General features: G+C 48.3%; 1 protein-coding gene across 2 annotated transcripts in view; it reads right to left on the bottom strand.

Annotated features, from left to right (window-relative positions):
• The window catches only part of CLSTN2 (calsyntenin 2), a 591,071-nt gene extending 579,553 nt beyond the window's left edge, over positions 1-11,518 (bottom strand). For both annotated transcript variants that reach the window (XM_084751748.1, XM_084751747.1), the window contains exon 1: positions 11,182-11,518. In XM_084751748.1, coding sequence (XP_084607874.1) covers positions 11,182-11,296 — 115 coding nt within the window. In that variant the 5' untranslated portion in view covers positions 11,297-11,518. The remainder of the gene's footprint in view (positions 1-11,181) is intronic.
• Positions 11,519-12,450: the final 932 nt, after the last annotated feature.

The raw sequence follows: 12,450 nt of genomic DNA, 5'->3' as shown, positions 1-12,450 counted from the left end.
CAAAATCATGACTGCCAGACATCTACCCTCCATTGCAAACCTCATAGCCTAAGCCACACCTCTAGCTACTGTCCTCTGGGAGAGATCCCTCCTAATGCCAGCCTCGGGAGTTCTGGGCTTTGGTTTGACTGAGAAAAGCACTATTTCCCTGTACATAAAGTCATGCATTAATGCTCAGACTTGAACCAGCATTTCCTTCAATCCCAAAGTAAACGTTCTGGCTTCAGAGAGATTCCCATTTGTGCATTTCTGCAGATGAGATATCCCCAACCTGGAAAGCTCAGCCAGAAATCAACACCACCCTCCGCTCCCTGATGCCCTAGCTGTGGGCTTAGAAACTCACAGGCCCCTCTTGCAAGTGCCCATCCCACTCTAACTGATAACAAAGCTTTTCCAATTAAGAACCTCGTCCTCGCCTCTCTGTACACGTGCATCCAATATTACAAATTGCAAATCGTTTCTAACGATCTGTTTGGAAAGCAGGCATGCTTTATCCACTTAGGATTTGTACAGTCCGGGGATTAATAGAATGCTGATGGGAACAAGGAGGGACTCAAGGGGCAACGCGAGAGAACATCAGATCTGAGGCGGTTGATAGTTACAACTCAATTCTCACTGCTGTGTGACAGGCAATGTTCTTCCATAGTATCCTGTGCTACAGAGAACAAGGCAGGGCTCAGGACCACGTGACTTCACTGGTGGTTAATTTACAAAAGACAGTGAAAGCCACACACCACACACGGGGTGACAGATGCTGAGGACCAGGGTTCGACAGACTGTGGTGCTGAGCTACACAGAAGCCAAGCCCTATGCTTCAAAGTTTCCAGAAACTGCCTTGATCCAGACAAGAAGAACAAGAAGGTGTCTGTACCCTCCCATAGCCACAGAAACTTCTAAGGCAAGATTCTCTTCCATTGGGACCCACCACCATTGGCATTCAGCATGGGCAAGAGCCCTGTTCCTAAAGACAGGAAGCCGGCCACTGACAACCTAGTTTAGATAATAAAAGATGTGTCCCACAGACCCTGTATTGGGTCCCAATTTGGGGGCACAGAAGCTTCTATTATTTGAGCGTGGTTTAAACACAATAGACACCTGCTTACCTCAAATGTCCGCCTCTATTGCCCGAAATAGTCTGCCGCCCAGCTAGAGTGTTACCATGTGAAAATCAGACTCCAAACACTCAGAGATAAGAGCAGGTATCATGTGTCAGAGATGTCCCCATGATGATGAGATGACAAAGTAGAGTTTGAGAATGCCAATGTCTTGTAGACATGGGTCCACAACAGTGACAGCTCCAAATTTTCTTATAGTAGGCCTTTTGGCTGGAAGTGTGAACTAGGGGATGTGGTGTGAAGACATCGCTCATCACAAGCCCCTGTCTTTGGTAAGATTGGCTTGTTCTGTTCAGTAGAAATCGCCACAGTTTCAGAAAAAGCTTTTGTTCACACTGTCCAGTAGATTGAGAAAACACAACCAAAAGCTATCATGGTGATGACTGTAGTCGCTATGGGAGGTATGTTAGGGAGTGGCTTCAAGGATGCAGCCAGAAGCAGCCCTTGGTGGTGCTGCCAAGGAGAGAGAGATTGATTCTGGAGTGTTCAGTGCAGGCAGATGTGTTGCAGGCCAGGGAGGGTAGGACAAGAGACACAGTGAGAGGTGAGGCAATAATTGTGCAACCTCAGGGACAAAATGGTGGCACCTGGGTTTCCTGAAAGGAAAATTCAAGACAAAGTTACACCTTTGAAGCTCCCTGGATTTCATTTCCCTCCTAAGGAGAATTATACTGGGGGGGGGGGGGCGTGGGGGTTGGGGGCTGCAATTAAGCTTCTGCAAGTTTGGAGTGGAGATGAAGCAGGAGATTGTTCAATTAATTTTAAAAAAAACTTATTTCACTGCTTCTAATTTTCTAAAAGTATATGTCATTGAAATGTCTTCCAAGGAATTTTAATTCAGAACATGGCTGCTCTGGCAAGAGGTCACATTCAGAGACCTTCTAGGTCTGTGCGGTCAGGCTGGAATATGGACACGCCTTTAAGCCCACGACCCACAGGCAAGCCGATCTCTGAGTTCCAGGGAGTGTTGTTCAGGCAGTTCAGCTGAGGCAGGGGCTTGAGAGGCAGTCAGTGGAGTGAGTCTGGGACAGTACAGTTCGTGGAATTTAGAGGCCGTTTTACTGGGAGAGTTTTACGGAGACAGGTTGAAGGGAGAACAAGCCAGACACAGGTGAAGGTAGAACGAGCCAGACAATAAGAAGGAGCCAGATTATAACATATTGCCAAAGTTAGCATGAGGCCAAGCAGAGCAATTCAGTGAAAAACAGAGAGAAACCAGGTAAAATCAATCAGCCCAGAGAAGAGTTTGAGCCAGAACAGCAGAGTTGAACCAGCCATCCAGAGTTCTGAAAGAATTAGAAAGGGTGAGCTTATTCAGCATTAAGTCTCAGGGGCTGAAGCAATAATTCTATCAGGTAAATAAAATTTACTCGTACAAATGTCTTAAATATAATTCTAAAATTAGTAATCAAGAAATGGCCATCCTGAGATTGCTGCTGAGGCTGCAATAAAGCATGAATAATTGGTTTTTCCCTTGGGAAAATAAACAGTATGAACAATAAAAAGGAAGCCAGGCGAATGCACCAGGCCTTCGTTGCAGCTTTCTTCCACTTTGATTATGAATGATCTTAGCCTCTTTTTCTGTTCTAAACGAGAACTCGCGTTCCCACAAACAAAAATACCACAAAGAAGATGTAAATAAAACTGAATATGGCTTGTACTGCAAGTGCAGCGTTTGCCCCTTCTCTAGCAGTCTGTGAGTTTCCCTGAGAAGTATCCTGGCTTTCCGTGCTTGGCTCTAAATCCTAATCTGCCTTTTCTCCCAGATGGTGGCATAGAGAGGGAAGCTGGGGGCATTCTGAAGCCGGGAGAGATGAAGTGAGACCCTCGGGCCCGGTGAGCTTCATCTTTCCTTTGCATGTTAGCTGAAAGGACCAGAGTCGGTGGTTTTATAACTTGGATGCATAAAAAAGAATCCTCCACACTCCAAAATCACGCCCTCTACTTTTAATTTCATGTCTAGTCATCCTTCTAGGTTGGCCCTTTCCGCAGTAAGTTTGCCACCATTAGTCACAAGGAGACTGTTTAGATGAGACTTACTGAATTTCAAAGGGGCCAGATTTGTGGAATGCAGTCTATGCGTAAGAAACTGCTTTTTGGGGCCGGGCACGGTGGCGCATGCCTTTAATCCCAGCACTCGGGAGGCAAAGGCAGGCGGATCGCTGTGAATTCGAGGCCAGCCTGGTCTACAAAGGGAGTCCAGGACAGCCAAGGCTACACAGAGAAACCCTGTCTCAAAAAAACAAAAAACAAAAAACAAACCCCCCCCAAAAAAGGTGCTTTTTGGGTCTGAGAACTTGAAGGGACAAAAAAAAGTTGGAGAAATGAACTGCTACCAAACCCATATGCACTCAAGCTGGGGAGATGCCTAGTCTCCCTCGTGAATATTCATATGCTGCTAAACCACAAGACCATCCATTCCCTTCCTCTCCCCCCACCCCTCCCCCCTTTCTCCCCCTCTTCTCTCCCCCACCCCAGCATTCCTGTTTTCAGGAGCCTCTGCAATGACAGAAAGGCTTCCAAAGACCAAGAGCCCAGTGGAAGATGGAATCATCCCAGTGGCAAGCTTGAGACCCAGCTATCCACCCAGTACCTAAGCCCTAAGAAACAGGTTAATGACCTGGATGGCTAGTGGGTCCTCCTTTGCATTCTACCAAATGGAGGACTAGAAGTCTTGCCCCTCCCTAGGGGGCAAGGAGAAACCTGGAGCAAGAAGTTTAAGTCTCACCCCCCATCCCCGCCCCCCCCCCCCGCCCTCGCTTCCATCTGCCCCTTGCTTCCCCTCCACTGATCTCTCAACGGCTTGTGGAACAGCCCATCCTTTAAATCCAGATGGGCAAGTACAGGGAATGGAAGGAAGTCGGCAGCCTGACCCAAAGAAGACCACCCTCTGGATGCTCACGTGAGTCCCACAGCTTTATCTACCTGCATCCATTTGAACAGGCCCTGGTCCCACACCAAACCTAGAGTTGAAGGGGTATATACCTTACTCAATAACCCAGAAGTTTCTTTGCAACGTATGAGGCAGAAGTGTCTCTGGCTTCAGATATAGGGTGCTAAGTAGTTCCTGGCAGCAAGAGTGAGAAATCGTGAATACCTACCCATGTTCTCAAGCTATGGACGGCCAGAGAAACTGCTGCTTCACGGCAATCATAAATAGCACATCCTGAGGCCGGAGCTTCCATAGTTTTGAAGGGTTTCCTTTTTCTCCTCGCTTCCATCTTTGATATATGTACTTACTTAACAAGGGTCTGGGGAGGGTTAATTGAATTAATATATGTAAAGTGCTTTAAGTTTGAAGAGAATGCACAGTATAAATGGAAGTGTCACTAAAAAGGTTAATCTAATTTACATCTAACACTTTCAGTTCATGGTGTTAATGAACTATATCCTTTTAGAGAGTGATTAATTTATAGAAATGTGATTATTTTTCCTAATGCTATATATGGGTCAGCTTCTCCTATTACTATATCTAACTTTATAGGAAAACTCAACGTTTTATAAATTAAGATAATAAATCAAATGCCCCTGTAATGGTTATAGTTCATTAATTACAAGGAGACATGCATTAGATTAACATTTATCTGTTTTAATTAATTTGCTGCAATGCAGTTATCCATAAAGATTGGAAAATGGACACACCAGCCTGACATAATAGTAACAGTTTGTGCTGGTATTTTGCTGAAAATTCTGGGCGTGGCACTGCTGTATTCAATGTATAACCATGGGGACCATCAGCAGTGTGGCACGTGCATCAAAGAACTGGGGAGGGACTTCTCGCTAAATTCAAACTTCAGAAAACATAATTAACTGAGTCTATAAGACAAGATGAAGGAAGAAAGATCTAAAGCTTTGTTTGGGGGTTTGGAGTCCCAAAGTCTCAAAACAAATCTCTTAAATATGATCATTTTATATTCTTAGCTACTTTATCCCTTTCAAAGGACACACAGAACCATCTATCTCGCTGCCTGGAACTTCTGAGGTAGAGGAAGTGGGTGGGCACCATGGATCTCTCTCCTGCCTACAGAAAACCAGATCCCCAGAGGCTCTGAGCCCAGAGACCCTCCCAGCTCATTGGTGAATCCAGACCATGAGACCTGAAAACTGAGGCCTTTCCCTAACACTCCACAGTGGTTTTCTACTCCAAATCAAGTGAAGGAAGCATATTTATCTAACCACATAATAAGACAGACAGTATGAAAAGAGAGTATCAGAAAATACAAACAAAATAACGTGCTTTTATTTTAAATTGACAAGTTTCACATGACGACTCAATGCAATGACTCCAAAGAAGTCAGTCAATTTTTTAGCTAATTAGACTTTCTAAGGCACTGCAAGAACAGTGTCTGCAGACTCCAGGTACAATTAAGGAGGCATCTACAAGATCTGACTCCTTCACCCATCTTCGTGTGCAGTTAGCGTCCTGATTCATCTGCAGGACTGGGTATTTTAAACCCCTACAAAGCAGAGGCTGTAATTTGGTAGGGAAAAGGCCAAGGCAAAAATCAGGAAGTAGCTCTGAGATGCATGGCTGAATCTTGGAGGACGTTCAAGTGCTATGAGAGGCATGCTCTTGAATACAGTGCTTAGCAACCGTCTCAAAGGGGTAAGCGGTACATTTCCCCTTAGGGATCCACAGTCTTCTATGGAAACAGGAAGATGACATGCACTTTGAAGGGCAATAAATGAATGAATGAATGAATGAATGAATGAATGAATAAATAAATAAATAAATAAATAAATAAGGAGCAGGTGATCATTGGAAGAACAAAGCCCCCACCTGAGATTAGGTGATCAGGAGAAGGGCAGTGCAGTGGAGCGCCATCCATGTCAGAAACTCTGGGGCTTTTTAAAGGAAAGCCCAGGTTGCAGCAGACTTGTGATAAGGAATGGTCCAGGAAGCAGCCAGCTGCCTTCGCTAGCTGCCTGACATGAGACACAGCAAGCTGGGAGAGTTTCAGGAAAAAGAGACAAACCAGGCTCACTCCAAATCAAGAAAGAGGGCTAAGAGTGAGGCTTCCACTAAAACAGACTCCTGCAGCAATTTCTGAAGGATTCTCAGACAGAAAAGGCATGACCTTTAGGTCCCATGGAGCCTCTCTGACCATCAAGCTGACATCAAGTGACTCTGCTAAGGGAGACTACTTGAGCAGGGAATCCACGCTGACCGTACTGTTTCTAGGGTGGGAATTTCAGTTCTGCCACATCTGTGAGGCCAGAAATCAGTTCTATTCCTTCTTGGAACTGCCGATCCCCGCTCCTAGAGTTTGCTTGAGAGTCAAATTGTGACAAGCATTTACGGTAGCATGCTCTCGATAAGCACGCACTATTCTAGCAGCTTCCGAGCCTGGATGCAAGCAACAGAGTCACTGCTCCAGGAGCTTGCCCCTCCCTTTTGTCAGCCCACCCACCAAGAGCGCTCCTGCCACTTTGCATTTACCTGTTCTGTACACACCCCATCCAGCTACCCAGTCTCCCCTCACCCAACAAGAGTCCTTTCGTTTTCTCCATAAAGCTCACACCCCACCTCTCCTAACCTTGCCAAATTTCTCCTCCCTTAGCCAACTTGGGAGGGGGGCGTGGCCTCAGGCTCCATGAACAATCTGCTGCCTTTTGTTTGGGGGTTTGTGTTATTGTCTTAATTGCCCTCAGATAGGCAGATGGACTCCAGCTACCATGCTGGCTAATCAGGCTAAATAACAACGCCCACGGCAGGATTGGATAATTCTAATGCCCATCACGGACATTTTTCTGACCTCTGTGCACTCCTGCCTCCTATCTGTGTCTTCCCCACAGCTCCTCTACAGCATGCCAGTGGCTTCAGCTCAGTGGCTTCTGAGCCCTCCCCAGGGTCCTTCCTTAAAACCTAATTTTCCAGTGGAACCATTTCCACAGTTAGGTCCAGTTAGGACTGGGCTAAGTAATAAAGAAGAAAACGATAATGAGTCTCAAGCTGTCTTTTGGTCGTCCTAGTTTGGGTCACCCTCATCTGTGTAAATACAAGTCATTTCAGATGCTGTTGCATGTCATTGATGAAAAGGAACACTTATCTGCTATCTAGGACAGCAAGCTGGGAGGCAAGTAGCAACCCGGCTGATGATCTGTTTTTATAAGCCAAATCACACCACACAAGTTCCTCCGCCAGGAACTGGACCTCCCACATCTCTGGTACTTGCACATGGAGACACACTTGCTTATTTACGTGTGTACAGCACACTGCCGAGCTTCCCTCTCCACTGGCTCTGTATTAGGTTTCAGGCTGGCCGTTAGAGAGGAAACGTGGTTTCAAAGGCATTCACAGAGCAGTGAAAGAAGAAGGAGGTTTCACAGCTTACACCAAAGTGTGGATGTGGATGTGTGTTTTTATGTATATGTGGCATTTGCCCCATACATACACACCCTCACACAAAGAGAAACTAAAAGGCAGAGAAACAGAGAGAACCCAGTTTGGGCTGATTTTTATCTAAGGAAGTCAGAAAAGGAAGGTTTCACCAAGTCTTAGACATGATGACCAGGTGTTTTTAGGATTGATAAAGGTACTGTATATTCAGTGCCTTTTACACCACAGTCCGAGGGAGAAGCTTTCTGAATACGGTTCTGACAACCACCTTGCAGGACAGGGCCCTGTATCCCCACTTTATAGATGTGGAAGCCAAGGCTCAAAGGATTCATTCATTTGTTTATATTATCTAATGAGGGAGTAACAGGGCCAAGATGCAAAGTCAAGTTTCTCTTGCACCTACACTCAAATTTTTACTTTACAGGAGAGGAGAAAAAAATTGTAATGTCTATGTCAAAAGGAAAAAAAAAAAAAAAGACACCACTCAGGATTTCATGCAGGTCCATACACTAAGCCAGACACTACCGGCTGCTCCTACAGCAACTTAAAAGACCAGCCCGAGCAATACAGAGGAGCCCTGAGGGTCCCCGGGTCAGTCTGGAATCAGGCAAGGGAAGACAGGCATGAGTGAGGCAGAGGCATGGCTTTCTGGGAGGGGCCAGCCTCGGAAGAATCCTAGAGAAAATGATACCCTCACCTGACTTCACTTGCGTAACAGTGAGAATCAAGCTGAGGAAGACCTTCTAACCGCAAGGCCAGAGGGGACTCGGGATAACTGCGGGTCAGAGTATACTGCACTTCAATGCTGAGAAATGGTTGAGGGCCGCGGTGTCTCCGCCGGAGAGGTAACCCTATGAAGTCCTTCAGAGCCACGTGCTACTTGCCCAAGATGATTAAGGACAAGTCACGGAAGGGGTCCGCATCACCCTTCAGGATGGCCGCTGCCGCGCGGTATTCAAAGGTGGTTTCGGGTCTGTGGATGAAAGAATGACGCTTCTTCCTTGAGCCAGAAAACTGGGTTGCACAGATATGAGCAAGTTCTGATTCCCAGCACACACTCCAGCCTGCATTCAGGCTCACTAGGTGAGCTTGAGGTGACTGATGCTCTAGACTCGACGGCTGTACTAAATGACCTCCGTGCCTGGAGTCTGGCAACCAGGAGGAGAATGTATACGGAGCCCTGAGGTAGTGAGACTGCTGGCATTTTATTAAATTCATCATAAGCCTTCAAGGTGACATATTGCTCTAGAGGCTGCTGACTTACAGGTGTTCAGGGCCAGGACGACACCTGCAAGCAGTTGTCCAGAGGGTGTGCACAACTCAGAGAGGGTGTGCACAACTCACCCAAGGGTGTGCACAACTCAGAGAGGGTGTGCACAACTCAGAGAAGGTGTGCACAACTCACTCAAGGGTGTGCACAACTCAGAGGGTGTGCACAACTCAGAGGGTGTGCACAACTCACCTAGGCAGCTTCTTGCACACTCCAGCTGTCTTCTTTTTCCCTTCTTTTTTCCCAGAAGTGCATTGAAAAAGAAAACTATCTCTCTGTTGAGTGTCCCTCACAGGCCCTCCCGAATCTTCTCTTTTTCAGTGATGGGGATATAAATTACAGGAACCTTAAAAACAGCCAGCAGTGTCAGGGGCAGGGTGTGTTACATAGAAAACTCAGTTTTATTGTTCCTCCCAAATATTCCTCAGGGGTTATATGCTCTAGTAATGAAACTCCAAGCGCATTGAAATAAAGAAGGTCTGCCCTGTAAATATAAAATAAACTGTTATGATAAATGTATGTGTTGTGACCAAATATTACTTGTCTCAAAATAAATAGCAAATGGTGCTCTTTGCAGCCCCCTAGTGGTTGGAAGGAAAAAGACAAGAAGAATTCCCAGAGTCGCTCCCATTCTCAAGGCCAATAAACTTTTACAAATGGCTTGGCTTTAAACATGAAATGGTTATGTTCTAAGCGAAGAAAATGAAGAAGATATATTATATAGTGTAAGTATAATAGATAATGTGAATATATATTCACATACTCTAGATCAGTGAAAGCCTACATTGCTGTTGATTTACTTTCTCTCCCTATGTTCTGTTTCCCCGTTCTCACCAAACTCAGCAACTGTTACACACAAGGAGTTCTCTTAAAAAATTAGTTCTTCCCTGATCTCTACTCACTGTGAGCTCCCTACCCTCTTATAAATATGCCATTTAGTCTACAACAAAGTGGTAGACAACCTTGGAAGAAAGAAGGCAAACCATTTGAATGTTCGTTGTTTTTCATCCTTGTTTTCACCAGAACAGCAGCATATCACATTGGTCCCTTCAAACAGACACCCCTCTGCCATACTACTTTTTAAAGACATTTTCATGATGGGTTTGTCCGCCTTTTCAAAGACTCCTTGTTAAGGTACGGGAAGGGGCTGAATGTTAGAAGGCACTTGTGTATAAAATCTTTTTCATATTATGTCACAAAAATTAATAGATTAAAAAGAATGGAAATATCACTTTCCCCAAATGTATTATCAGTGCGAATGACAGGAGAGGCAATGGGCTGCTTCCCCAAATCCCCAGTCTCCAGAGAGATCGAGTCTGCTGGGCATTCCTTCTCCCTTTCTGCTACCAAGCCTCTATATTAGGCTGTCTCTAATTGTGAGGCTTTTTCCAACAAGGACAAAACCTCTATCTTTAAAACACTGCCAGCAGGATTCTAAAGACCACATATCCCCTCTCATCTTCACCTGGCAGAGACCAAAAGCATGCCAGCCCTCTGTCAACAGCGCAGAGAATCAACAAGTTACTGCTTAAGCTCTTCATCCTGAAATCAGCCACATCCTCCCCTGAGCCCACCATCACCTACCCCAACCTGCCTCCTGCGACACCACCCAACCTCAGGCTAAGGCGCAACGACCTTCTGTTCCAGACCCGCCCTCCAGACACTGGCTCCCTGATCCGCGCTCCTCCCCGCGCTCCCAGGCAGCTGTCAAAGTCTGGGGCTCGCCAGCTTCTAGGCTCCCCTGATAGCGCCAGCGTTCAGGAGAATCTTGGAGGATTGGAGAGGTCAAAATCAATTAGAAAGACTAGGAAGAAGCTGCGGAGCTCGGAGACTCAGACCTCCTTAGAAAAAGCAGAAAGCGAGCAGTTGTAAGGACCATCACACCCTGCGCTTCTTCCCCCGACTCTGTCCATCTGGAGGGCGTGCGTTCCCAGGGGAGCCCGAGCCTGAGCCGGCGCTGCTGAGCCTGCCGAGCGCCTGGTTGCGTGTGGGCAAGGCTTTCAGGAACCTACAAGTTCCCACGCCATCCCCAAGCTGGAGTACCAGTGCAGCTCCGCACGCTCCTCTGAAGACGCTACTGGTTTTTGCCCTCGGGCAGGAGCAGACAGACACCTGCTTTACCCACACCTCTGCACCCGCTACAGCGCCTATGCCCTGCCCTGCTCCAAGCATCCCAGAGCAGAGCCGGCGACGTTCCCACCCCAGCACACGCGGCCCTCAAAGTTCTCTGCACTCCATAGACCTCGTCTTCTCCTTGGCACCTGGACCCCGCCCAGAGGTTGGACTGGAGAACCTCTTGGGTCCAAAGCTTAGGGCGCTGACTTAGGGGGACTATGCACGCAGAAGCCGAAGCTGCCAGAAGAAAGGGTGGATACTGCACGCCTAAGTCCGCTATCTGCACCCTCCAGCCCGCCCTGTCTCCCTTCTGAAGAGGAAAAAACTTCCCCAGCACCCACCTTTCGCCGCGAGGAGGCGGCGCCGCCGGCTGTCCCCGCCGTCGCCACTGCCGCCGCCGCTCCCCACGCCCAGCACCAGCAGGAGCGGCACCAAGCAAAGACTCCCTGGCAGCATCCTCGCCGCCTAAGCCGCCGCCAAGCTGCCTCCGCCGCCTACCGCTCGCGCCGGCCTCGCCTGCCGGTGTCCGCCGGTGCCCGCCGCTCCGTGGGCCGCCTCGCTGTCGCTGCCGGGTGCGCTTCAGGCGCCACCGCCGCTGCCGCCGCCGCCGCCGCCCTCACCCTCGGCCTCCGCTGCCCTCAGCCGGGCCGCTTGCTCGCCGGCAACAGCAGCACTCACTGGCGCGGACCCGGAGCGGCTCTGGCGCTCACCCCGGGACGGCCCGTGACGTCACGGAGGGAGGGAGGTGGCTCGTGCATATTCATGAGACGCGGACATTGGCGCGGGGTTGCGCGCTCCCCCGCCTCGCAGCTCTGGCCCCCAACTTTCCTCAGCCATCCCCAAAGCTGCGCACTCGCGTAATCAGGCTCGGTCAGCCGCTGGCTCCCCGAGGACCCTAGTGGAAGGCTCCAAGGAGCCTTTAGGGCCTGGCGTCCCCCCATGCGGCTCTCCAAACTGCAGCTACGAGGTACGCCTAGCTTCTTCACAGAGTGATCGCCCGAGGCCTGAGGAGCTTCTGTAGAGATGCCGGCAACCCTACCCTGATGAACCCTTTGAACCCACCTCCCTGAGCAGGGCCCAGGATGGTGTCTCTGCAGGCCCTGCCCTTGGCTATGGAGCTATGGTCTAGGGATGGACGCTCTATGCTGCCTGGTCTGGGGAGGGCGCCAGGCGCTCACTAAGCTGCAAAGCACTGGTGCCTCTAGGAGTTGTAGAGCAGAGATCGCCAAGGACCTGCTTGCCAATGCTTGGCATCTGCGCCATCTCAGAGAAACAGGAACAGTCATTCCTGGAGTCTGAGGGACTAGCTAAGTCAGAAAAGGCAACCTTCAGTCTTCAGTGAGAACCATGTGCAAACTTCCCCCTCAGAAGTTGCCAGCTTTACACTGTCACTGCCTCTGTAAGAGCATGGGTTTTGTTTTTTGTTTTGTTTTGTTTTGTTTATTTTTTGTTTTTGCTGTCATGCCTTCTAAAATCTCAGGCCAGGGAACACCTTCCCTGGAGGTGGGGTTCATACTACTCTCCACACCCTTAACCACACTCAGATTTCAAAAGGACCAAGAAGGTTCCCAGCAAAATCAACTAAGGGGAATGGGCTGTTCTCTCACAAT

This window comes from Acomys minous (assembly GCF_964271855.1).
Source record: "Acomys minous genome assembly, chromosome: 13".
Taxonomy (NCBI): Eukaryota; Metazoa; Chordata; class Mammalia; order Rodentia; family Muridae; genus Acomys; species Acomys minous.
The sequence above is the reverse complement of the archived record's forward strand: the minus strand, read 5'-3'. Positions and strand labels throughout refer to the sequence as shown.